A 23836-nucleotide genomic window follows, 5' to 3' on the forward strand; every position below is an offset into this window, starting at 1 on the left:
GGTGGAGACAGTGGGCTGTGGGAGAGCAGGGAAGGGGAGGAGAAAGCAAGGACTACCTGAAATTGGAGAAGTCAATGTTCATAGCGCTGGGGTGTAAACTTCCCAAGCGGAATATGAGGTGCTGCTCCTCCAATTTGCGGTGGGACTCACTCTGGCCATGGAGGAGGCCCAGGACAGAAAGGTCGGATTGCAATTCGGAATGTGAGGGGGAGTTGAAGTGCTGAGCCACCGGGAGATCAGGTTGGTTATAGCGAACCGAGCGGAGGTGTTGGGCGAAGCGATCGCCAAGCCTGCGCTTGGTCTCACCGATGTGGAGCAGCTGACACCTAGAGCAGCGGCTGCAATAGATGAGGTTGGAGGAGGTGCAGGTGAACCTCTGCCGCACCTGGAAAGATGCTTGGGTCCTTGGATGGAGTTGAGGGGGGAGGTAAAGTGACAAGTGTAGCATTTGCTGCGGTTGCATCTTGAATGTGTTCTTGAATCCTTCTGGGTTTCGGCCCGAAACGTTGCCTATTTCCTTCGCTCCATAGATGCTGCCGCACCCGCTGAGTTGCTCCAGCAATTTTGTCTACCTTCGATTCTCCAACATCTGCAGTTCCTTCTTGAACACTACACCGACTCTGTTGCCGTTCATACCTCCTACTGCCTACTTGTGGTCACCTCCTCCTGCCTACGTTTGGCCACCACTCCTTGGGCCAGGCTTCCTGCTGTTTGCCGCTCCTCCTCATCTCAACACGGGGTTATTCACCCGCTGAGTTTCTCCAGCTTTTTTTTGTGTAACCTTCGATTCTCCAGCATCTGCAGTTCCCTCTTAAACACGGGTTATTTCAATGTGAGGCAATATGTTGTGTAGCTGAAGACAGGCACAAAATGCCGGAGTAAAGGGCCTGTTCCACTTCCACGACCTAATTCACTACCTCTGCCGAGTTCGCCCTTGACTCATACTCGCAGCATGGTCGTCACGAGGTCGTAGGTAGGTCGTAGCAGGCCGTGATGCTAGTCGTAGGTACTCGTGGGATCAAGTAGGTCGGGGCGTTTTTCTAGCCTGATGAAAAATGTCCACGAGTAAAAAAGGTGTTGAATTAGGTCGTGAAAGTGGGACAGGGCCCCTAACTCAGCGGGACAGGCAGCATCTCTGGAGAGAAGGAATGGGTGACGTTTCGGTTCTAGGCCGTTCTTCAGATCAGGTAGCTTTGTTTCCCTCCATGGTACACAAATTAAATTTCAGGGGGAACTGATCATCCTGTAAGTCATATGACTGAGGCCTTGTAAGCCTGTGTCATCCTACAGGCCTCTCAGCCTTGTGACTCAACACTTCGATGGAGTTATTGAATTGGAACCAAAGAGACAAAGATCCATGCAACGGGGAAACAGGCCCTTCGGCCCAACTTGCCCGTGCCCCATCTATTCTAGCCCCACCTGCCCCACTGCGTTTGGCCCTTATCCTTCTGAACCTTTCCTATCCATGTACCTGTCCAGATGCCTTTTAAAAGCTGTGATAAAACCTGCATCAACGACCCCATCTGGCAGCTCGTTCACTACACCCACCACCCTCTGTGTGAAAACGTTGCCCCTCAGGTTCCAATTACATTTTCCCTCTCACCATATTAGTCTTGGAAAATGGATACAACTGCAGATGCTGAAATCTGAAACTAAAACAGGAATGCTGGAAGATCTCCGCCAGTCTGGCAGCATCGGTGGAAAGAGAGGGGTTTGTAAACTGATTGTTAACTGGTTTCTCTTTCCACAGAGGTTGCTGGACTGCCTGAGTTCTTCCAGCATTTATATTTTTATCCAATTCTCTCCCATTTTTCTACTCATTATGCCACCGTGATGTTTGCTACATTAAAAGTTCCATATAAACAGAAACATAGAAAACTATATGTCGTAAAATCTTTTCTGTAATCATGTCATATCATGATTAGTGTCAAATGTTCTTTATTTATATTCCTGGGATATGTTTGTATATATGTATATTCCTCCCTTAATAATCAACATTTGAGACTGATCTTGATGCAACATGATTACATGATATATATATGTACGTATTTATGTGCGTGTATATTTGGGCATAGGTGGGTATGTATATGTGTGTGTTTTCATGTGCATGCGTGTACATACGTGTGTGCATGTCCATGTGTGTGTACATGTGCATATGTGTACATGTGTGTGTACTTGTGAGTGTGTTTGTGTGTGTGTACGTGTACATGTGTGTGCGCACGTGTACATGCACATGTGTGTGTGTACACATGTGTGTACACATGTGTGTGCATGAGCATGTGTGTGTACATGTGTGTGCATGTGCGTGTCCGTCTGTGTACATATGTGTGTGTGCATGTACATGTGTGCATGTGCACGTGTGCGTGTGCATGTACACGTGTGAGTGCACATGTGCATGTATGTGTGCATGTACACGTGTGTGTGTACATGTGCATGTTTGTGTGTGTGCATGTACATGTGTGTGTGTACATGTGTGTGTGCGTGTGCATGTACATGTGTGTGTGTACATGTGTGTGTCTGTGTGTATGTGCGTGTGCATGTACATGTGTGTGTGCGTGTGTGCATGTACACGTGTCCACATGTGTGTGTGTACGTGTGTGTGTCCGTCCGTCCGTGTGTGTGTGCGTGTGCATGTACATGTACATGTGTGTGTGCGTGTGTGCATGTACACATGTGTCCACATGTGTGTGTGTACGTGTGTGTGTGCGTGTGTGTGTGCGTGTGCATGTACATGTGTGTGTGAGCTGGGGTGGGGAGGGATGGCTGGCAGCTCATGGTGCCACTAAGACCTTGATGACAGATCATCTAGAAGGCGGTCAAATTGATGTTCTTCTCTGATTCACAATCGAAGGCCAAGAGGAATTTTTTTTTGGTGGTCATTTTGCCAAGTTTGCACCAACAAATGGCCACTAAAGCTTCGTAAACCAAGCAGGCCGCGGACATGATTTGAGGAAACTATTTTAAGTGCGTGCCCTGATTGACAGGAAGGGATGGCATTGAAGCTGGCGATCTCTAGAACTGTCTCTGCCCTCCGTGAGTGGCACTGTGGCGCAGAGGTAGAGCTGCTGCCTGACTACGCCAGAGACGTGGGTTCGATCCTGACCATGGGCGCCGTCTGTAGGGAATTTGTACGTTCTCCCCGTGACTGCGTGAGTTTTCCTCCCACATCCCAAAGGCGTGCGGTTTGTAGGTTAATTGGCTTCTGTCAATTGTCCCGCAGTGTGTAGGGTAGAACTAGTGTGTGGGGGGGTCGCTGGTCGGCGCGGACTTGGTGGGGACGAAGGGCCTGTTTCCACGCTGTATCTCTAAAGGAAACTAAACTAATTTACTTGGGTGACTGTAGAGAACACATCCTTTACTAGCTAGAGTCAAGGTGCCTGGTCCTGACACACTTTGTGTAATCAGGACTCAGAATTAAAGGACGTTCTTGTTGGAAGGAGATGAGAAGAAATTTCTTGAAACAGAGGGTGGTGAATCTGTGGAATTCTTTGCCACAGACGGCTGTGGAGGCCAAGTCGGTGGATATTTTTAAGGCAGAGATTGATAGATTCTTGATTAGTAACGGGTGTCGGAGGTTAGGGGGGCAAGGCAGGAGAATGGGGTTCGGAGGGAGAGATAGATCAGCCAATGATTGAATGGCGGAGTAGACTTGATGGGCCGAATGGCCTAATTCTGCTCCTATTCATAAACATAACACGACCCGGTGGCCGATTGGGAAAGGGGGAGATGCAGCGAGACCTGGGTGTCATGGTACACTAGTCATTGAAGGTAGGCATGCAGGTGTGTGCGAATGTATGTTAGCTTTGGGGTGGGGAGCAGGGATGGCTGCAGTTGTACAGCTGGTGAGACCACACCTGAGTATTGCACAGTTTTGGTGCCAAACTAAGACCTTGATGCCACAGATCTTCTAGAAGGCGGTCAAATTCAGAAAACTGGATGATGTTCTTCTCTGAAATCGCAATCGAAGGCCAAGAGGAATTTTTTTTTTTGGTGGTCATTTTGCCAATCTTTTGCACCAACAAATGGCCACTAAAGCTTCGTGCCACCAAGCAGGCCGCTGAAGCCTACAAAGCCCCCCCCTCCCCCACCTTGGACAGTCTGATGTGAGGAAACTCTTTTAAGTGCGTGCCCTGATTGACAGGAAGGTCTGGGGATGGCATTGCTAAGCTGGCGATCTGGACATCAACTCGTCTCTGCCCTCCGTACCGATGGCACTGTGGCGCAGTGGGTAGCAGGGAGGTCAGACTGCTGCCGATGTGCCGACTGCGCCTGAGAGATCAGGGCCAATCTGAAAATGGGTTCGATCCTGACCATTGATGAGCATTTCCACAACAACTTGCCGTCTGTAGGGAATTTGCCGATTATCAGTACGTTAACACCCCTCCCCGTGACTGCGTGAGTTTTCCTCCCACACCCCCCATTAAGGCTCCCCCCGAATGTGCACCTCTTTGTAGGTTAATTGCAAAGCTTCTGTGGCATTGTCCCGCAGTGTGTAGGGTAGAACTAGTGTGTGGGGGGGTCGCTGGTCGGCGCGGACTTGGTGGGGACCCCTGAAGGGCCTGTTTCCACGCTGTATCTCTAAAGGAAACTAAACTAATTTACTTGGGTGACTGTAGAGAACACATCCTTTACTAGCTAGAGTCAAGGTGCCTGGTCCTGACACACTTTGTGTAATGTATCAGGACTCAGAATTAAAGGACGTTCTTTTTGGAAGGAGATGAGAAGAAATTTCTTGAAACAGAGGGTGGTGAATCTGTGGAATTCTTTGCCACAGACGGCTGTGGAGGCCAAGTCGGTGGATATTTTTAAGGCAGAGATTGATAGATTCTTGATTAGTACGGGTGTCGGAGGTTAGGGGGGCAAGGCAGGAGAATGGGGTTCGGAGGGAGAGATAGATCAGCCATGATTGAATGGCGGAGTAGACTTGATGGGCCGAATGGCCTAATTCTGCTCCTATTCTTAAACATGACCTAAACCTCTTCTACCTGTCCAATTGTCTTTTTAATCCTGTTATAGTCCCTGCCACAACTACTTCCTTTGGCTGATTGTTCCATATACCCACTGCTCTGTCAGTGAAAATGTTGCCACTTGGGCTTGTATTCAATCTTGTCCCTCTCAACTTAAACCTATGTCCGCTGGTTCTTGATTCCCCTTCCCTGGGTAAAAGATTCTGTGCATTCTCCTTATCTATTCCCCCCCTTGAGCCTGGTTCATTTTCAGTTCTTTCAGTTTTAGAGCGACTGCCTTACGGTGCCAAAGACCTTGGTTCGATCCCGACCACGGGTGCTGTCTGTGCGGAGTTTGTACATTTCCTCCCGTGACCTGCGTGGGTTTACTCCAAGATCTTCGGTTTCCTCCCACACTCCAATGAATGTCCAGGTTTGTAGGTTAATTGGTTTTGTAGCAATGTAAAATTGTCCCAAGTGTGTGTAGGATGGTGTTAATGTGCGGGGATCGCTGGTCTGCGCGGACCCGGTGGGCCGAAGGGCCAGTTTCTGTGCTGTATCTCTAAACTAAACTACTCTCCACTCTCTGGGGCATCTTGGTGGGCATGGATGGGTAGGGCTGAAGGGCCTGTCTCCGTGCCGTATGATTCTCCCAATGGTTCATTTATTTTACAATCGTTCATAAAATCCAGAGAACCTGAGACGCGTGCCAGACTGAGTTTTGTTGACACAGAGGGAAGTGGAGGCCAAGTCACTTAAAGTATTGAAGGTAGACAAAAATGCTGGAGAAACTCAGCGGGTGTGGCAGCATCTATGGGGTGAAGGAATAGGTGACGCTTCGGGTCGAGACCCTTCTTCAGACTGATGTGGAAGTGGGGGGGGGGGGCGGGAAGAGGAAAGGAAGAGGCTGAGAGAGAGCTGGGAAGGGGAGGGGAAAGAGGGAGAAAGCAGGGACTACCTGAAATTGGAGAAGTCAATGTTCATACCGCTGGGGTGTAAACTACCCAAGAGAAATATGAGGTGCTACTCCTCCAATTTGCTGTGGGACTCACTCTGGCCATGGAGGAGGCCCAGGACCGAAAGGTCGGATTGGGAATGGGAGGGGGAGTTGAAGTGCTGGGCCACCGGGAGATCAGGTTGGTTATTGCGAACCGAGCGGAGGTGTTGGGCGAAGCGATCGCCAAGCCTACGCTTGATCTCACCGATGTAGAGCAGCTGACACCTAGAGCAGCGGATGCAGTAGATGAGGTTGGAGGAGGTGCTGGTGAACTAGGAATTAGATAGATTTCTAGATGCAAACTGGGGCAATGGGGAGAGAGCCAGAACAGTTGTGAAACACAAAGTGCTGAAGTAGCTCAGCGGGTCAGGCAGCATCGGTTGAAGGAATGGGTAGGTGACGTTTCGGGTCGGGACCCTTCTGCTGAACGATTACAGTAGGGGTGAATGCTGGAAAAGTGGTAGAGGGAAAGACAAAACTGTTCTGGAGCGAGAGGAGCGGCCGCATAAGTGATCGGAGCAGAATTAGGCCATTCGGCCCATCATGTCTACTCTGCCATTCAATCATGGCTGGTCTATCTCTCCCTCCTAACTTCTCCTGCTTTCTCCCCATAACCCCTGACATCCGTAATAATCAAGAATCTATCTATCTCTGTCTTAAAAATATCCAATGACGGCCTCCGCAGCCTTCTGTGGCAAAGAACTCCACAGATTCACCACCCTCTGACTGAATACATTTCTCCTCATCTCCTTTCCAAGGGTATGTCCTTTAATTCTGAGGCTGTGACCTCTGGTCCTGGACTCTCCCACTTGTGGAAACATCCTCTCCACATCCACTCTATCCTTTCATTTTGCCTAGCCTACAACATTCTTCTATGCTTTCCATGTTTTCTAAGATCTTATGACCTAATGTTCTGATGATCAGCTGGCACGAACCCGCAATAAAGGTGAATTAAGATCAGCGCTAATTAATTCTGTTAGTATAGAAATCCAGGGAGCTTGATTGTGTTCTTTGTATCGGAGTGTTATTAGCAAGTAAAGACACAAAATGCTGGATAAACTCAGCGGGACGGGCAGCATCTCTGGAGAGAAGGAATGGGTGATGTTTCGGGTCGAGACCCTTCTTCAGACTGGTTAGGGGTAAGGGAAACGAGAGATATAGACGGTGATTTGCAGAGATAAAGAACAATGAATGAAAGATGTGCAAACAAGTAACAATGATGAAGGAAATTGAAGGGATTCAAAGTAACATTAGGGAATTTGCAGATGACACAGAGCTGGGTGGCAGTGTGAACTGTGTGGAGGATGCTTTGAGAATCCAGGGTGACTTGGACGGGTTGGGTGAGTGGGCAGATGCATGGCAGATGCAGTTTAATGCGGATAAATGTGAGGTTATCCACGTTGGTAGCAAAAACAGGAAGACATAGAAACATTGAAATATAGAAAATAGGTGCAGGAGGAGGCCATTCGGCCCTTCGAGCCAGCACCGCCATTCATTGTGATCATAGCTGATCGTTCCCAATCACTAACCTGTGCCTGCCTTCTCCCCATATCCCTTGATTCCACTAGCCCCTAGAGCTCCATCTAACTCTCTTAAATCCATCCAGTGATTTGGCCTCCACTGCCCTCTGTGGCAGGGAATTCCATAAATTACTATCTAAATGGTGTCAAGTTGGGAAAGGGGGAAGTACAACGGGATCTGGGGGTCCTTGTTCATCAGTCTATGAAAGTAAGCATGCAGGTACAGCAGGCAGTGAAGGAAGCGAATGGCATGTTGGCCTTCATAACAAGAGGAGTTGAGTATAGGAGCAAAGAGGTCCTTCTGCGGTTGTACAGGGCCCTAGAAAGACCACACCAGGAGTATTGTGTGCAGTTTTGGTCCCCTAATTTGAGGAAGGACATTCTTGCTATTGAGGGAGTGCAGCGTGGGTTTACAAGGTTAATTCCTGGGATAGCGGGACTGTCATATGCTGAGAGAATGGAACAGCTGGGCTTGCATACTCTGAAGTTTAGAAGGATGAGAGAGCATTTTATTGAAACATAAGATTATTAAGGGTTTGGACACACTAGAGGCAGGAAACATGTTCCCGATGTTGGGGGAGTCCAGAACCAGGGGCCACACAGTTTATAAATAAGAGGTAAGCCATTTAGAACAGAGACGAGGAAACACTATTTCACACAGAGAGTTGTGAGTCTGTGGAATTTTCTGCCTCAGAGGGCGGTGGAGGCCGGTTCTCTGGCTACTTTCAAGAGAGAGCTTGACAGGGCTCTTAAAGATAGCGGAGTCAGGGGATATGGGGAGAAGGCAGGAATGGAGTACTGATTGGGGATGATCAACCATGATCACATTGAATGGCGGTGCTGGCTCGAAGGGCCGAATGGCCTACCCCTGCACCTATTGTCTATCGTGTATTGTCTATTCAAACAGACCATTGTTAGCTGTTTGTTGGGTGAAAACGAGAAGGTGGTGCGACTTGGGTGGGGGAGGGATAGAGAGAGAGGGAATGTCGGGGCTACTTGAAGTGAGAGAAATCAATATTCATACCGTTGCCCGGGCAAAATATGAGATGCAGTTCCTCCAATTTGCGTTTAGCCTCACTCTGACAATGGAGGAGACCTGGGACAGTGTGGGAATGGGAAGAAGAATTAAAGTGTCTGGCAACCGGGAGATCAGGTTGGTTCACGCGGGCTGAGCTAAGGCGTTCTGCGAAACGATCGCCCAGTCTGCGTTTGGTCGCTCCGATGTATAACGCCCGTGTCCCACTTAGGAAACCTGAGCGGAAACCTCTGGAGACTTTGTGCCCCACCCGAGGTTTCCGTGCGGTTCCTGGAGGTTGCCGGAGGTTGCAGGTAGTGGAAGCAGGTAGGGAGACTGACAAAAACCTCCGGGAACTGCATGGAAACCTTGGGTGGGGCGCAAAGTCTCCGGAGGTTTCCGTTTAGGTTTCCTAAGTGGGACAGGGGCATAAGTTAGATGTGGCCCTTGTGGCTATGGGGATCAGGGGGTATGGAGAAAAGGCAGGTACGGGACACTGAGTTGGATGATCAGCCATGATCATATTGAATGGCGGTGTAGGCTCGAAGGTGCCGAATGGCCTACTCCTGCACCTAATTTCTATGTTTCTATGTTTCTATAAGAGTCCACATCTTGAACAATGGATCTCTGCACTATGGGACTCTGGAGAACATGGAAAGGTGACAGTTCGGGTCGGGATCCTTTTGATCAACGCCTAAACCAGTACACATTTACAGATAATACCATCTTTGCTGATGCCCGCTGGACTTGGTCTGAAACAAGATCACCAACAAAGTGAGATCACATCTCAAAGTTTATTTTTGAAAATACTGGAATACCCAAAGACATGGTCGTAGTATTCTATAAATATGGGTTGACAATATCAGACATTTGTTCAGTTTTAAAGACTTTATTTTAAAGTATATAAACATTATTGAAACACCTTTACATAAATTACTTTTTTTTTAATTTCCTGTGACTAATATTTGCTGAGCAGCAAAAATCAGAAACTAATATAAAAAACCTTCATGGACAATTCTTCCAGATACAGTATTACAAAAAAAAAACCGAAACCAAAACGTAAGATTAAAATTCTCCATTTGCCTTTCTGGTGACTGCAGTGTGATTGTCGTAAGTCGAGAGGGGGGGGTGAAGTAAGCAGGGTATTTTGTTGCCGTTTCATCCTCAAGTCCAGCGGTTCCCAACCTTTTTTTTGGCCATGCCCCACCTAATCACCTCTAAAATCCTGATGCCCCCCCCCCCCCCCCCCCCCCCCCCCTCCTTCCTTTCTCTTGAGAGAAAACGGAGGAAATAGATATTATACGGGTAACTTAGCAAAAGCTCTTTGAATCGCATTTCTAAATCCAATTCAATAAATAAGGTTACACAAAAAAGCTGGAGAAACTCAGCGGGTGCAGCAGCATCTATGGAGCGAAGGAAATAGGCAACGTTTCTGGCCGAAATCCTTCTGGAAATAGGCAACGTTTCGGGCCGAAACCCTTCCGGGTTTCGGCCCGAAACGTTGCCTATTTCCTTCGCTCCATAGATGCTGCTGCACCCGCTGAGTTTCTCCAGCTTTTTTGTGTAACCTTCGATTCTCCAGCATCTGCAGTTCCCTCTTAAATTCAATAAATAAGGTTCTCCCGTGTCCTCGCGCGCTTCGTGCGACGTGCATGAAGAGCGATGGCGCGGTGATTATGTAATAACTACACAATAAAGACCTTTTTTTTACCCCAAAAAAAATTATTTACTCAAAATAACATCTGAAACATAAACTACATATGTAGTTTACACCTGATGGAAAATCCCCCCCAAAAAAAAAAAAAATCGAAAATTTGGACCCAGACCTCCTCAGTCGCTCTCAATTGCCCCCCTTAAAAATCAAATTGCCCCCCTGTGGGGCATACACCCCATGTTGGGAACCACTGCTCTAGTCCGTGTACCTGTCGCTGTCGAGTACTTCCTGCTCCCCTTCCCCTCCCCTCCCCCTCCCCTGTGATCCAGTGAACAGGGGGTTTGAGTGAAAAGCAGTGCCATTTCTAACGGTGATACATTGGCCACAAGTCTACCATTAAACCATTACTGACGACTATTTTTTAAGAGACGATGCAGGCCCTACAGAGCCCACACACGGCCACCTCTCCACAATGTAACTTTTAATTTTTTTATTTAAATTTCTTTTTAAAAAGAGTACGACAGTGTGTATGACAATAACATATTTTTTTTGTTTTATTCATTACGTCACATCTTCAGAAACATGATGGGCCCCTTCCCCTCCCCCGCCCACCCGTCGGAAAGCAGGATCCAGTAACTAGCACCTCAAAGGCTTTACTGCGTCCACTACAGTTGCTATGGCAATAAACAAAACAATAACATCGGTGTAAGAAGTCCGCTTCGGGGGTTTAAACACGTCTCCGTCACATTTCTGGTATGCTCGAACCAATATTCCTTGCGGGGGGGTGTGGGGTGGGGTGGGGGGGGCTTATATTACAAAAGGTTGCATCCACAAAGTTCCTGGTTCATTCACGGTGGGCATTTTTCTGGACTCTACACAAATGAGGCAGTAAGTTTACTGAGTCCGTCAGAGAGACTTGTCTTTGCCCAGCCCAGTGTGGACCCGAGCTATCCTATAAAAAGGGGTACTCGTCGAGTCCTCTCCTCGGGCTCCAGCCCACTGCAGAGAGAGACAGAGAGAGAGAGAGAGAGAGTCCTCAAAGGCTGAAGAACAAAGGTGCAAAATCATCTTCACATGAGTTTGACTCTTCTCTTCAGCTTCCCGCCCCGGCTTGCCATTCACAGCACCCACTCTATGAGTTTCCATCTCCTTAGGAGAGGAGATAGTGATTGTGATCACCGTTCCAGCTCTCGCTGGGTCGGAGCTGACAGCAGTTCGGTTTGTTACCTCCTTCCCATCTCGTTCTGTCTCAGGAACTGGATGTTGGTGGAACTGTCTGCCAGTTCTGGGTACTGTTCCACGGGCAACGCATAGTAGCCGTCGTAACCTTGAACTCTGCCCGAGCTCAGAAGTTGCTGTTTCTCTCCTTCAGTCCACAGTCGACTTCCTTCCTTCCCGTTCCTTACCTTCAGCTGTTCCTTCGACCAGGCGTTCATGAGAGCTCTTAACCTGGCCTGGTCGAGCAGCCGGGCCCTCTCCTCTTCCAGCGTGTCCGGTGTAATCCCGTAGCGAATATTGAGCAGCAGCGCGCTGCGCTGAAGTTCTATGTTTGTGAACCTTCTAGTCCTCCCATTAAGCAGAATTGTCGGCTGCGAAACCGTCACGTTGATTTCGTTCGCCAGAACCTTGCGGCCACTCGTCACGCCCAACGTCGCCAGGTCTCTGTCCGACGAGCCAATCTTCACCAAGTAGTGCGAATCTCTCCCGCTGATGGTGTAATGCATCTTGTCCAAGTAGTACGCATTGTTTAGAACGCTGGCTATTTTGCGGCTATCTTCGCTTGCCAGGGGAGTCACGCCGGTCGTCACTCTGCCTTCCTTGACCGCGAACATGATCCCCTTTCCAATGATGGAATTAGGGGCTGAGAACCAGTGCCCCGGCCTCTCCTTGTGCCCGACCCTGGAGAACTTGGGCAGGATGCATCCTTCCAAGGCCATGAAGGCGTTGTTGAGCCTCTCCGCAGCCTGCTGAACCCCTGAAACAAACTGAACACCAAATCATTAAATTAACGTCAGCAGTTCCATTAAGGAAAGCATTAAAACGCTCGATGTAGACTTGAATATTGAGTTTTCTCGTGATGTGCAACGGAAAGATGGGAGAATGGGAATAACATGGAACTCGTGTGAACATGTTTGTTGTGGACTCAGTGGGCCGACAGAATCTGTAAACTAAACAAAACATTAATGATCCTACACTAATTCCCAGGCAGACAAAAATTGCTGGAGAAACTCAGTGGGTGAGGCAGCATCTATGGAGCAAAGGAATAGGCGATGTTTCGGGTCGAGACCCTTCTTCATATGAAGAAAGACTGGATAGACTCGGCTTGTACTCTCTAGAATTTAGAAGATTGAGGGGGGATCTTATAGAAACTTACAAAATTCTTAAGGGGTTGGACAGGCTAGATGCAGGAAGATGGTTCCCGATGTTGGGGAAGTCCAGAAGTTTAAGGATAAAGGGGGAAATCTTTTAGGACCAAGATGAGAAAAACATTTTTTACACAGAGAGTGGTGAATCTCTGGAATTCTGTGCCACAGAAGGTAGTTGAGGCCACAGTTCATTGGCTATATTTAAGAGGGAGTTAGATGTGGCCCTTGTGGCTAAAGGGATCAGGGGGTATGGAGAGAAGGCAGGTACAGGATACTGAGTTGGATGATCAGCCATGATCATATTGAATGGCGGTGCAGGCTCGAAGGGCCGAATGGCCTACTCCTGTACCTAATTTCTATGTTTCAGACTGATGTGGGGGTTGTGGGGGCGGGAAGAAGAACGGAAGAGGTGGAGACAGTGGGCTGTGGGAGAGCTGGGAAGGGGAGGGGAAAGAGGGAGAAAGCAGGTACTACCTGAAATTGGAGGTCAATGTTCATACCGCTGGGGTGTAAACTGCCCAAGCAAAATATGAGGTGCTGCTCCTCCAATTTGTGGTGGGAAATCCTACAATAATTCCCAGTGACTTTAATTTCTTCTGCAGATTGGGCAAATCAAATTGTAAAGGGTGACGTAAACTGATTTTCGGACAGGTTTCCAACCAGGAATAAGTTATTTTAGTGTATTGAGACTAAATGATGTTATCTAAATTGTCTTAACTAATGAGCACATAGAAAAAATGGTCTGGAAAAAGTCACCCTGGAATTCATGTTTAAGAAGGAACTGCAGATGCTGGAAAATCGAAGGTAGATAAAAATGCTGGAGAAACTCAGCAGGTGGGGCAGCATCTATGGAGCGAAAGAAATAGGCGACGTTTCGTCCCGAAACGTCGCCTATTTCCTTCGCTCCATAGATGCTGCCTCACCTGCTGAGTTTCTCCAGCATTTTTTGTCATCCGAGAATTCATGTTCTTTGGCATGTGAAAATCTGGATTTGAATTCAACATCTTAAACGTAAATATTGGGATTGCACAGATGTGTTCACAGAATTTAGGTGATTCCTGGGATGTCAGGACTGTCTTATGAATACAGACTGCATAGAGAAAGTAATCATACTCTGTCAGAATTTAGGAGATTGAGAGGGGATCTTATAGAAACTTAAAAATTTATTTTAAAATAGACAGGCTAAAATGCTTTTTTTGTTTCCCATGTTCAATCTACAGTCCAGGATACCCCCAGTTTAAGGATAAGGGGGAAATCCTTTAAAACCGAGATGAGAAAAACATTGTTCACACAGAGAGTGGTGAATCTCTGGAACTCTCTGCCACAGAGGGTAGTTGAGGCCAGTTCATTGGCTATATTTAAGAGGGAGTTAGATGTGGTCCTTGTGGCTAAGGGGATCAGAGGGTATGGAGAGAAGGCATAGAACATAGAAAATAGTTGGATGATCAGCCATGATCGGCCCTGAATGGCGGTGCGGCATTCGAAGGGCCGATCATGGCTGATCTATCCAACACCTAATTTCTACCTGCCTTCTATCCATACCCTCGGTGCATCCCCTTAGCCACTAGGGCCACATCACCCTCTTAAATCTCCGTGAACTGGCCTCGACACCGTGTCATGGTTGAGAAGCTTGTGTGGGCGTGGACCCAACATCAGATCAGTCATGCATACTTATTCTTAAACTGTGGCCCCTGGTTCTGGACCACCCCCCCAACATCGGGAACATGTTTCCTGCCTCTAGCGTGTCCAAACGCTTAACAATCTTACATGTTTCAATAAGATCGCCTCTCATCCTTCTAAATTCAGAGAATACGAGCCTAGTTACTCCATTCTCTCAGCATATGGCAGTCCCGCCATCCCAGGAATCAACCTTGTGAACCTACGATGCACTCCATCAATAGCAAGAATGTCCTTCCTCAAATTAGGGGACCAAAACTGCATACAATATCCCAGGTGTGGTCTCACTAGGGCTCTGTACAACTGCAGAAGGACCTCGTTGCTCCTATACTCAACTCCTCTTGTTATAAAGGCCAACATGCCATTCGCTTTCTTCACTGCCTGCTGTACCTGCATGCTTGGCGTCAGGGAATATGGGGAGAAGGCAGGAATGGGATACTGATTGTGGATGATCAGCAATGATCACATTGAATGGCGGTGCTGGCTCGAAGGGCCGAATGGCCTACTCCTCCATCTATTGTCTATTGTCTACCTGCATGGTTGGTCGAATGGCCTGATTCTGCTGCTGTCACTTAAGAACATGTATCATTCGACAAGTTGGCAGTCTGAAAATGGTGGAAATATTTGGCTTTGATTTCATACCCGTGCGTTATCGCGCTCCTGACTCTCCACGAGCTCGTATGGAGGTGCGGCAAAACGAATAGCCGGTTTCGGGAATCCTGGAATAATGTTGTACAACTGAAATCCGAACATCACCAGAGTGGACTCTTGGACGTGCTAGAGAGGCTTATGAAGACAGAATTGAAGGTCGTTGGTCACAGTCTACAGTAGACGGTTCACCACTGATTCCTGGGATTCAGACTGTCTTTTGGAATGAACTGGATGAATGGTTTATACTCTCAGAATGAAGATTCAAGGGCAGTATAGATTCTTTGTTAAATTCTTAAGGGGTTGGACAGGCTAGATGCAGGAAGATTGCTCCCGCTAGTCCCAGGACAAGGGGTCACAGTTTAAGGTTAAGGGGGAAATCCTTTAAAACCGCCAGAGAAGAACTTTTTCTCACACAGACCTGAATCTCTGGAACTCCTGCCACAGAGGGTGCTGAGCCACAGTTCATTGGCTTTGTTTAAGAGGGAGTTAGATGTGGCCCTTGTGGCTAAGGGGATCAGAGGGTATGGAGAGAAGGCAGGTACGGGATACGCCCCATCAGCCATGATCATATTGAATGGCGGTGCAGGCCCCCCCCATCCTCTCTCCTGCACCTAACTTTTTCCCCATCTTCTCCCAAATCCTCATCTATTCTGTGAACCAAACTCCTCGTATATATCATAACCACAATCCCCGAAATGGCCTCTACTCCTCCTCTCCCCCTCAGTCCCATCCTCTGCCCCTCCCGTGTCATGGTGGAGAGCTTGTGTGGTCGTCCCCAAAATCAGATCAGTCCTCTACCCCCCTTTAAACTGTGGCCCCTGGTTCCCATCCCCCCCCCACCCCGGGAACTGTTTCCTCCTCTTGTTCTCCAACCTTAACAATCTTACATCCTCTCAATAACCTCGCCTCTCCTCCTTCTAAATTCAGAGAATACGAGCCTAGTTACTCCATTCTCTCAGGATATGACTCCCCCGCCATCCCCTGAATTAACCTTCCCCCCACGATCCATCCATCAATAGCAAGAATGTCCTTCCTCAAATTAGGGGACCAAAACTGCTACAAATCTCCCAGGTGTGGTCTCACACCTCTGTACAACTGCCTCCCCATCCTCGTTGCTCCTATACCCAACTCCTCTTGTTATAAAGGCCAACATCCATTCGCTTTCTTCACTGCCTCCTGTACCCATGCTTGGAGTCCTATGGGGAGAAGGCAGGATCCTCCCCCATCTTCTCCCCCTCCCCCATCCTCTCCCTCTCCCCTGATGGCATGATCCACTCCCCCCTCCCCCGAATCTGAATCCCTACTCCTGCCCTATTGTCTATTGTCTACCTGCCTCGAATCTCCCTGATTCTGCTGCTGTCCTTAAGTCCCTGTATCATTCCCCCCCAGTCCTGAAAATGGTCCCCCTCCCCCCTTTGATTTCATCCCCCTCCCGTTATCGCGCTCCCCCTCTCCCCCCTCCGTATGGAGGTGCGGCAAAAACCTAGCCGGTTTTTCGGGAATCCTGGAATAATCTCCCCCACTGAAATCCTCTCCCTCCCTTTTAACGTCTGCGGGAAGACAGATCTTGAAACGTTGGTCCCAGTCTACAGTTCCCCCCCCTCCCCCATTTTTTGGAATCCCCCATGCTTTAATCTCCCCACCTCCTCTCCCCCTCCCCCATCCTCTCCCCCCCCCCCAAGGTCTCCTCCCCCTCCCCCCATCCCTCTCCCCCTGACCCCCCCCCCTCTCCCCCTCCCTCTCCCCTCGCTCCCCCTCTCTCCTCCCCCTCCCTCTCCCCCCCCCCTCCCCTCTCTCCCCCCCTCCCCCTCTCTCTCCCACCTTCCCCCTCCCTTCCCCTGCCCCCTCCCCCCCTTTCTCCTTCCCGGTTCTTTCTATCCCCCCCACCCCCCCCCCTCCTCCCCCCCCCCCTCCCCCTCCCCCCCCCCCCCTCCTCCCCCCCTCCCCCCCCCCCCCCCCCCCCCCCCCCCCCCCTCTCCCCCCCCCCCCCCCCCCCCTCCCTCCCCTCCCCCCTCCTCCCCCCTCCCCCATCCTCTCCCCCTCCCCCCACCCTCTCCCCCTCCCCCCATCCTCTCCCCCTCCCCCCATCCTCTCCCCCCCCCCATCCTCCCCCTCCCCCCGATCCTCTCCCCCTCCCCCCCCCCATCCTCTCCCTGCCCCCCCATCTGTCTTATTTCCCCCCCTCCTATTAGTCCCCCCCCATGCTCCCCCCCCTCCCCCATCCTCTCCCCCTAAATTTAAAATCCTCTCCCCCCCCATATTTTAAATTGATTTTGGGTGGCACGGTGGCGCAGCGGTAGAGTTGCTGCTTTACAGCGGCAGAGACCCAGGTTCGATCCTGACTGCGGGTGCTGTCTGTACGGAGTTTGCACGTTCTCCCCGTGACCCCGTGGTTTTTTTTACAGGTGCCCCAGGTTTCCTCCCACACTCCAAAGACGTGCGGGCTTGTTGGGTTAATTGGCATCTGCAAATTGTGTGTCGGGCAGGACTAGGGTATGGGATAATCGCTGGGCGGCTCGGACACGGTTGGGCCGAATGGCCTGCTTCCACGCTGTATCTCCAAAGTCTGAAGTCTAAAGGGCCTGTCCCACTTGGCGATTTATTTCAGCGACTGCCAGCATCATATCAGCGCCGCCAAAAGATTTTGATCATTTCAAAATCCATCGGTGACAAAAACGGCGCGCGTGAATACGTCACCACACCCCATATTTTTCGGTGACCAGATACATCAGTCAATGATGCCGTCAGTCGCTGAAAAACAACGGCAAGTGGGACAGCCCTGTTAAAAGTTTTCATTTATTAGTGCATTAAATTATGTTGATTGATTATAAAACCAAAACAGAAGAGGGGAGGATATATTGCTGGAAACAGTTAATTGCTAAATGCAGCTTAATTTTTAATTGATATGCGTACCGGCTTTGTGTCTAAAAAAATGCACCGATCTGGACTTATTTGCATCTGACTAGAAAGTAACTGTCACGACTTGTTGACACAAAAGACTGCAGATGCTGGAATCTGGAGCACCACGTCTTGCCACTAGTTTCTAAGAATGGGAGCGTTAGAAAGCCTAGTTCTCAGCTTTCCTTTCCATCCTGATAGAATTTCAGACAATTGCCGTTTACAACCAGGTCCCACAATTGAGCGGGGATTGGCAGGGTGTGAGGAATGTTGAGGACAAGGTCACATTGCTGTCTGTAGAGGATGGTGCGCTCTGTGGCAGTGGCAGCCTATGATAAGTCAGGCTGCACTCGACACACGCCCGCTGAGAAAGGGCTCCGTTTTTACAAAACATTTTACTCGCGGTTCAACCCACCCTCAAACTAAGACGTGCGGGTGGGCAGGTTCATCGGCCCCTCTGTAAATTTCCCCAGGTGCGCAGGGAGTGGGTGAGAAACATAGAACTGGTGATTGATCAACAGTGGCGTAGTGGTAGAGTCTGTGCTGGTTTGTGATCAATTAAAAAACAAAACTAGATTTTGCAAAGTTTTCAAATTGTAACTTGATTTCGGGCGGCAGGATGGCGCAGCGTTAGAGTTGCAGCCTCGCAGCGCCAGAAACCCGGGTTCGATCCTGACGACGGGTGCTGTCTGTACAGAGTTTGCACGTTCTCCCTGTGACCCGCGTGGGTTTTCTCCGGGTGCTCCGGATTCCTCCAAAGACGTGCAGGTTTGTAGGCGAATTGGCTTGGTTCTTGGTTCTTGGTCCTCCAAAATATTCCAGATGGAATTTAAACTGGAGGTGGTGAAGGGAGGGCTTAAGCCAGAAAGGGTTATTGGGAAGAAAGAGCTACTTTAAATTTAGTTGCATCTGGTTGGGTAACGATAGTTGGGTGGAGATTATTCCATGCTTTAATTGTGTGTGCGGGGGAAGAACGAATTGCTGTACACGTCTGTCTTTGTAGCTGGGATCACAAATTGGATCCAATGCCCTCGTCGGCTCCTAATTGGTTTGGGTTTGGTGTAGGTCTTGTTGGTCTACTGTAAATTGTCCCTAGCGTGCGAGATGGAACTAGAGTACGGGGTGATCGCTGGTCGGCGCGGACCCGGTGGGATGACAGACTTGTATCCACGCTGCATCTCTAAAGTCCAAACACTCAAATCCGACCACACGGTACATTGCCCCAAGTGAACAGATGAACGGGAGAACCCATGAGGATGATGGAAGCCCACCTGATCACATTGCTAATATTTATTTCAATCTGTTTAGACAATAGACAATAGGTGCAGGAGGAGGCCATTTGGCCCTTCAAGCCAGCACCGCCATTCAATGTGATCATGGCTGATCATCCCCAATCAGTACCCCATCCACCCCATATCCCCTGACTCCGCTATCTTTAAGAGCCCTATCTAGCTCTCTCTTGAAAGCATCCAGAGAACCGGCCGCCACCACCCTCTGAGGCAGAGAATTCCACAGACTCACAACTCTCTGTGTGAAAAAGTGTTTCCTCATCTCTGTTTTAAATGGCTTGCCCCTTATTCTTAAACTGTGACCCCTGGTTCTGGACTCCCCCAACATCGGGAACATGTGTCCTGCCTCTAGCGTGTCCAAACCCTTAATAATCTTATCTGTTTCAAAAAAATACCCTCTCATCCTTCTAAACTCCAGAGTGTACAAGCCCAGCCGCTCCATTCTCTCAGCATATGACAGTCCCACCATCCCGGGAATTAACCTGGTGAACCTACGCTGCACTCCGTCAATAGCAAGAATGTCCTTCCTCAAATTTGGAGACCAAAACTGCACCCAATACTCCAGGTGTGGTCCCACTAGGGCCCTATACGACTGCAGAGGGACCTCTTTGCTCCTATACTCAACTCCTCTTGTTGTGAAGGCCAACATGTCCATAAAGTCATTGGACTTTGGAGGTACAGCGTGGGAACAGGCCCTTCAGCCCACCGAAACCACGCCGACCAGTATAGTAATTCTATCTGACACAATAGGGACAATTTAAAAAATCACAGAAGCCAATTAGCCTGCACACCTGTACGTCTTTGGACTCTTGGGAGGAAACTGGAGCACCCGGAGAAAACCCACGTGGTCACAAGGAGAACGTGCAAACTCCGTACAGACGGCACCCAAAGTCAGGATCGAACTATATAATATACTACTATATACCATATATATGTATGTGTATATGTATGTACATATACAGTATGTGTAATATATGTATACACACACTGAGCTGTTTTTCTGGTTTATCATATTGTTTACAGTGTACTATGTCTCCATATTGTGTTGGGCTGAAGCAAGTAAGAATGTCATTGTCCTATCTGGGACACATGACAATAAAACACTCTTGACTTGAAGCTAGGTCTTTAGTTTAGTTTAGAGATACAGCACGGAAACAGGCCCTTCGGCCCACCGGGTCCGTGCCGACCAGCGATCCCCGCACACTAACACCATCCTACACCCACTAGGGACAATTTTCACATTCACCCAGCCAATTAACCTACAATCCTGTGGGAGGAAACCGAAGATCTCGGAGAAAGCTCACGCAGGTCACGGGGAGAACGTGCAAACTCCGTACAGACAGTGCCCGCAGTCGGGATCGAACCCGGGGTCTCCGGCGCTGTGAGGCAGCAACTCTACCGCTGCACCACCGTGATCTGCTGGTCGACGAGGACTGGGTGGGATCACAGGTTATTTTCCCCCACACTGTATCTCTAAAGTCTCAACACTCAATCCGACCACAAATCCTGTCTCTGGCGCGGCCAGGCTTTGCCGCTGCGCCGCCTGGTCGATGGCCCGCCCGCTTACCCGTGACATAATCCTCCACGTCCTGAACGTTACTGAGGGGATTGTTGTTCTTGAACATGTAGAGGCTGAAGGGGGCAGGGTCTTTGCCAATATCATTCCAGATGGAGTAATCGGGGGCGGTCCAACGCCCAGCTAGCACGTCGTAGTCCCTCTGGCCGAGGTGGACCAACTTGGTGAGGGAGTCGTACAGGCCTCCGTGGAAACCCACCACCAGTTGGAAGTCAGTGTTGGAGTCGTGGTAGATTTCTCCGTAGGCGGTGTAATGGAGCAGCTTGATCATCAGCCCTCTGCTGCTGAAGACCGCCAAGGGCGTGCCCGTGTTATCCGAGGCGATGTAGAACTCTTCCCCGCTGCTGATTTCCATGGCAAAGAGATGCCCCTGGAGGTCGTAGTACAGGGAGGTGATGTCTGAGCTGGAGTGGTTGTACACATGCGTGACCCTGGTTGGATTGTTGAGGTCGGAGTAGAAGAACTGCAGGTGTTGCCCAAAGTTGGTCTTGGTGGAGACCCTTCGTCCCAGGCCATCGTAGCGATACTGTATGCTCCACCCGTTGGTTTTGCTGTAGACCCGGGTGAGCAGACACTTGGAATTGTACTCAAATACATCGGAGCCCCGCTGAGAGAGCAGGCCGTCTTCGTCCAGCTTGTACTGCACGTCTCCGAGCCGGGTAATCCTGTCCCTCAGGTCGTAGCGGAGAGGCATGAGGCGAATGCTGCTGCCAGGGTTCAGGAGGTGTAGGTTGCCATTCAGATCGTAGCTGTAACGCCACGTGACTTTGTCATTGACAGCGACCGTCTGCAGCTGGCCGTCTCCGTCATAGTCGTAGGTGTACTTGGTCGTGTTAGCGTAAGGGCCAAGCTTAATCTCTCTCTTGATCACTCCGCCCACGCTGTTGTACTGAACGGTCATCCAGTACATGAGTGAGCGGAATATCTCGTACTGGACTTCCTTGATGCGCCCGTGGGTGTCAAAGTGCTTACTCAGCGTCATCACGGCCGTGGTGATGATCTGGTTGATGTCGTAGTAGATGACGCCGAACTTGCCAAAGTGCTCCACCTTGCCCGAGATCTCGTCGTAGCGGTACACGTCGACGGGCAGCGGCGTCTCGCTGATGATGGGCTTCATGCTGGCGATGCGGAAGCTGTTGTCGTGGTAGGTGTAGTCGAAGCGGGCGTTGACCATGCCTTCCTCCGAGAAGCGGTAGATCTGGCGGTCGATCAGCGGGCCGACCTTGCGGTAACGGATGGTGCAGGAGAACCCGCCGTTCTGCAGGTTGACCATCTTCAGCACCCCGGTCGACTCGTCGTACCCGAACGTGACGGCGGTGCTGTCGTACAGGATCTCCGACAGCTTGGACAGCTTGCCGTACTTGTAGAACACCTGCCGCCCCGTGCCCAGGTAGGCGGACTTCAGTATTCGCCCCTCCGTGGTGAAATCAAAAACCATGGACGCGTTGCTCTCGGGCGGGTGGTAGATGTTGCGGATGTAACCGATGGAGTTGTGGGTGGACATGGTGTGCCGGGCCACGCTCGGCATGGTCACCGCCTGCAACCGATCCGTCTGGTCAAACTCAAAGATGTATTGCCGCTGGCTCTGGAGGAGGAGGACCATCGACTGTTTGAAAGAAAGAAAAACGTGGTTTAGAAACAGGATCAACCAAACACACTCATAGTTCCACACCAAGTGCTGGGGCAACTCAGCGAGCCAGGCAGCATCTCCGCAGATGCCTGAAGAAGGGTCTCGACCCGAAACGTCACCTTAAAGCGCGATAAAGTGAGTTAGACGTTGTGGACTCAAGGACGAGCTTCATTAAGGGCCTGTCCCACTTGGACGACCAAATCCACGAGTTTAGAAGACTCTAGACGAGTTGAACTGTCACGATCGTGTTGGCTCGCCGAAGTAAAAGACCTTCTACAACTATGTCTACAACCTTCTACAACTATGTCTACGACCTCCTACGACTATGTCTACGACCTCCTATGTCTATGTCTACAACCTCCTATGACCCCCCTCGACCTCAGTCTTCCACACCTAAGACCAACTACACTAGCTACGAGTGGAAAATGATCACATGATAAAATGATGTCATGTTTGCATTTTTTTCTCGGGCCAGGTACCGCCCTACGATTACCATCACGATCTACTACGACCGACCTACGACCAACCTACGAGTAAAAAGTATCAATTTTTTCCATGCCGACCTTTTTTTAACTCCTGGACATTTTTTGTCAGGCTGGAAAAAACGCCGCGACCTACTTGAGGCCACGAGTACGCGGAGACCACTCACGAGCGTGAGGAAGAGTTACGAAGACCTCCTACCACCTCAGGACGACCATGCTGCGAGTATGAGTCAAGGGAAAACTCGGCAGAGGTCGCCAATTAGGTCGTGAAGGTGGGACAGGGGTTTTAAACAAAAAATAATTCCAATACAAGAGCATTGTTGCTGAGCCCAGAGTAACTGCGTGTCGCTGCTGCAGGTCACTCCCTCAACTTCCTTTCTAACCCCCGCCCCTCAGTCACGTGCCTCTTACCTCTTGATGAACGAGGGTTCGATTAACCAGTGGCCCGACCACCAGATGGCGCCACAACCTATTCCTTTTCTCCACAGATGCTGCCTGACCCGCTGAATTACTCCAGCATTTTGTATCATTTTTAATAAACCGACATCTGCAGTTCCTTGTTCCTTCATGGTGATAATTAGTTTGCATCTCACTGTTTTCATAAGCGGCACAGCAAGTCCTTAGACTGATGCTGGGAACTATATTTAGCACTACAATGCTGGGAACTATATTTCACACTCTGTGTTACGTATAAACTTTGCTTTACGTACTGTAACTGACGTTGAACCTATTGTATCTATGTATTGTATTAACCGATCTGTTTGGACATCAGTGCACGTGCCGATAATAAACCTAACCTTAGATAATAAACTTATTTCAACCGAACAGGTTACAGAAGCACTAGACAGGGCTCTTAAAGATAGCGGAGTCAGGGGATATGGGAAGAAGGCAGGAACGGGGTACTGAATGGGGATGACCAGCCATGATCACATTGAATGGCGGTGCTGCTTCGAAGGGCCAAATGGCCTACTCCTGTGTCTATTTTTTTCACACAGAGAGTGGTGAATCTCTGGAACTCTCTGCCACAGAGGGTAGTTGAGGCCAGTTCATTGGCTATATTTAAGAGGGAGTTAGATGTGGCCCTTGTGGCTAAGGGGATCAGGGGGTATGGAGAGAAGGCAGGTACGGGATACTG

At 49.6% G+C, this 23836-nt stretch overlaps 1 protein-coding gene across 1 annotated transcript in view; it reads right to left on the reverse strand.

Moving 5' to 3' along the window:
* Positions 1-10035: 10035 nt before the first annotated feature.
* The window catches only part of LOC129701385 (teneurin-2-like), a 372354-nt gene continuing 358553 nt past the window's right edge, over positions 10036-23836 (reverse strand). The window contains exons 23-26 of the mRNA XM_055642523.1: positions 20581-22195; positions 19805-19812; positions 14818-14940; positions 10036-12117 (exon numbers count right to left, since the gene is read on the reverse strand). Coding sequence (XP_055498498.1) covers positions 11356-12117; positions 14818-14940; positions 19805-19812; positions 20581-22195 — 2508 coding nt within the window. The 3' untranslated portion in view covers positions 10036-11355. The remainder of the gene's footprint in view (positions 12118-14817; positions 14941-19804; positions 19813-20580; positions 22196-23836) is intronic.

Source organism: Leucoraja erinacea, chromosome 11 (genome assembly GCF_028641065.1).
Source record: "Leucoraja erinacea ecotype New England chromosome 11, Leri_hhj_1, whole genome shotgun sequence".
NCBI lineage: Eukaryota > Metazoa > Chordata > Chondrichthyes > Rajiformes > Rajidae > Leucoraja > Leucoraja erinaceus.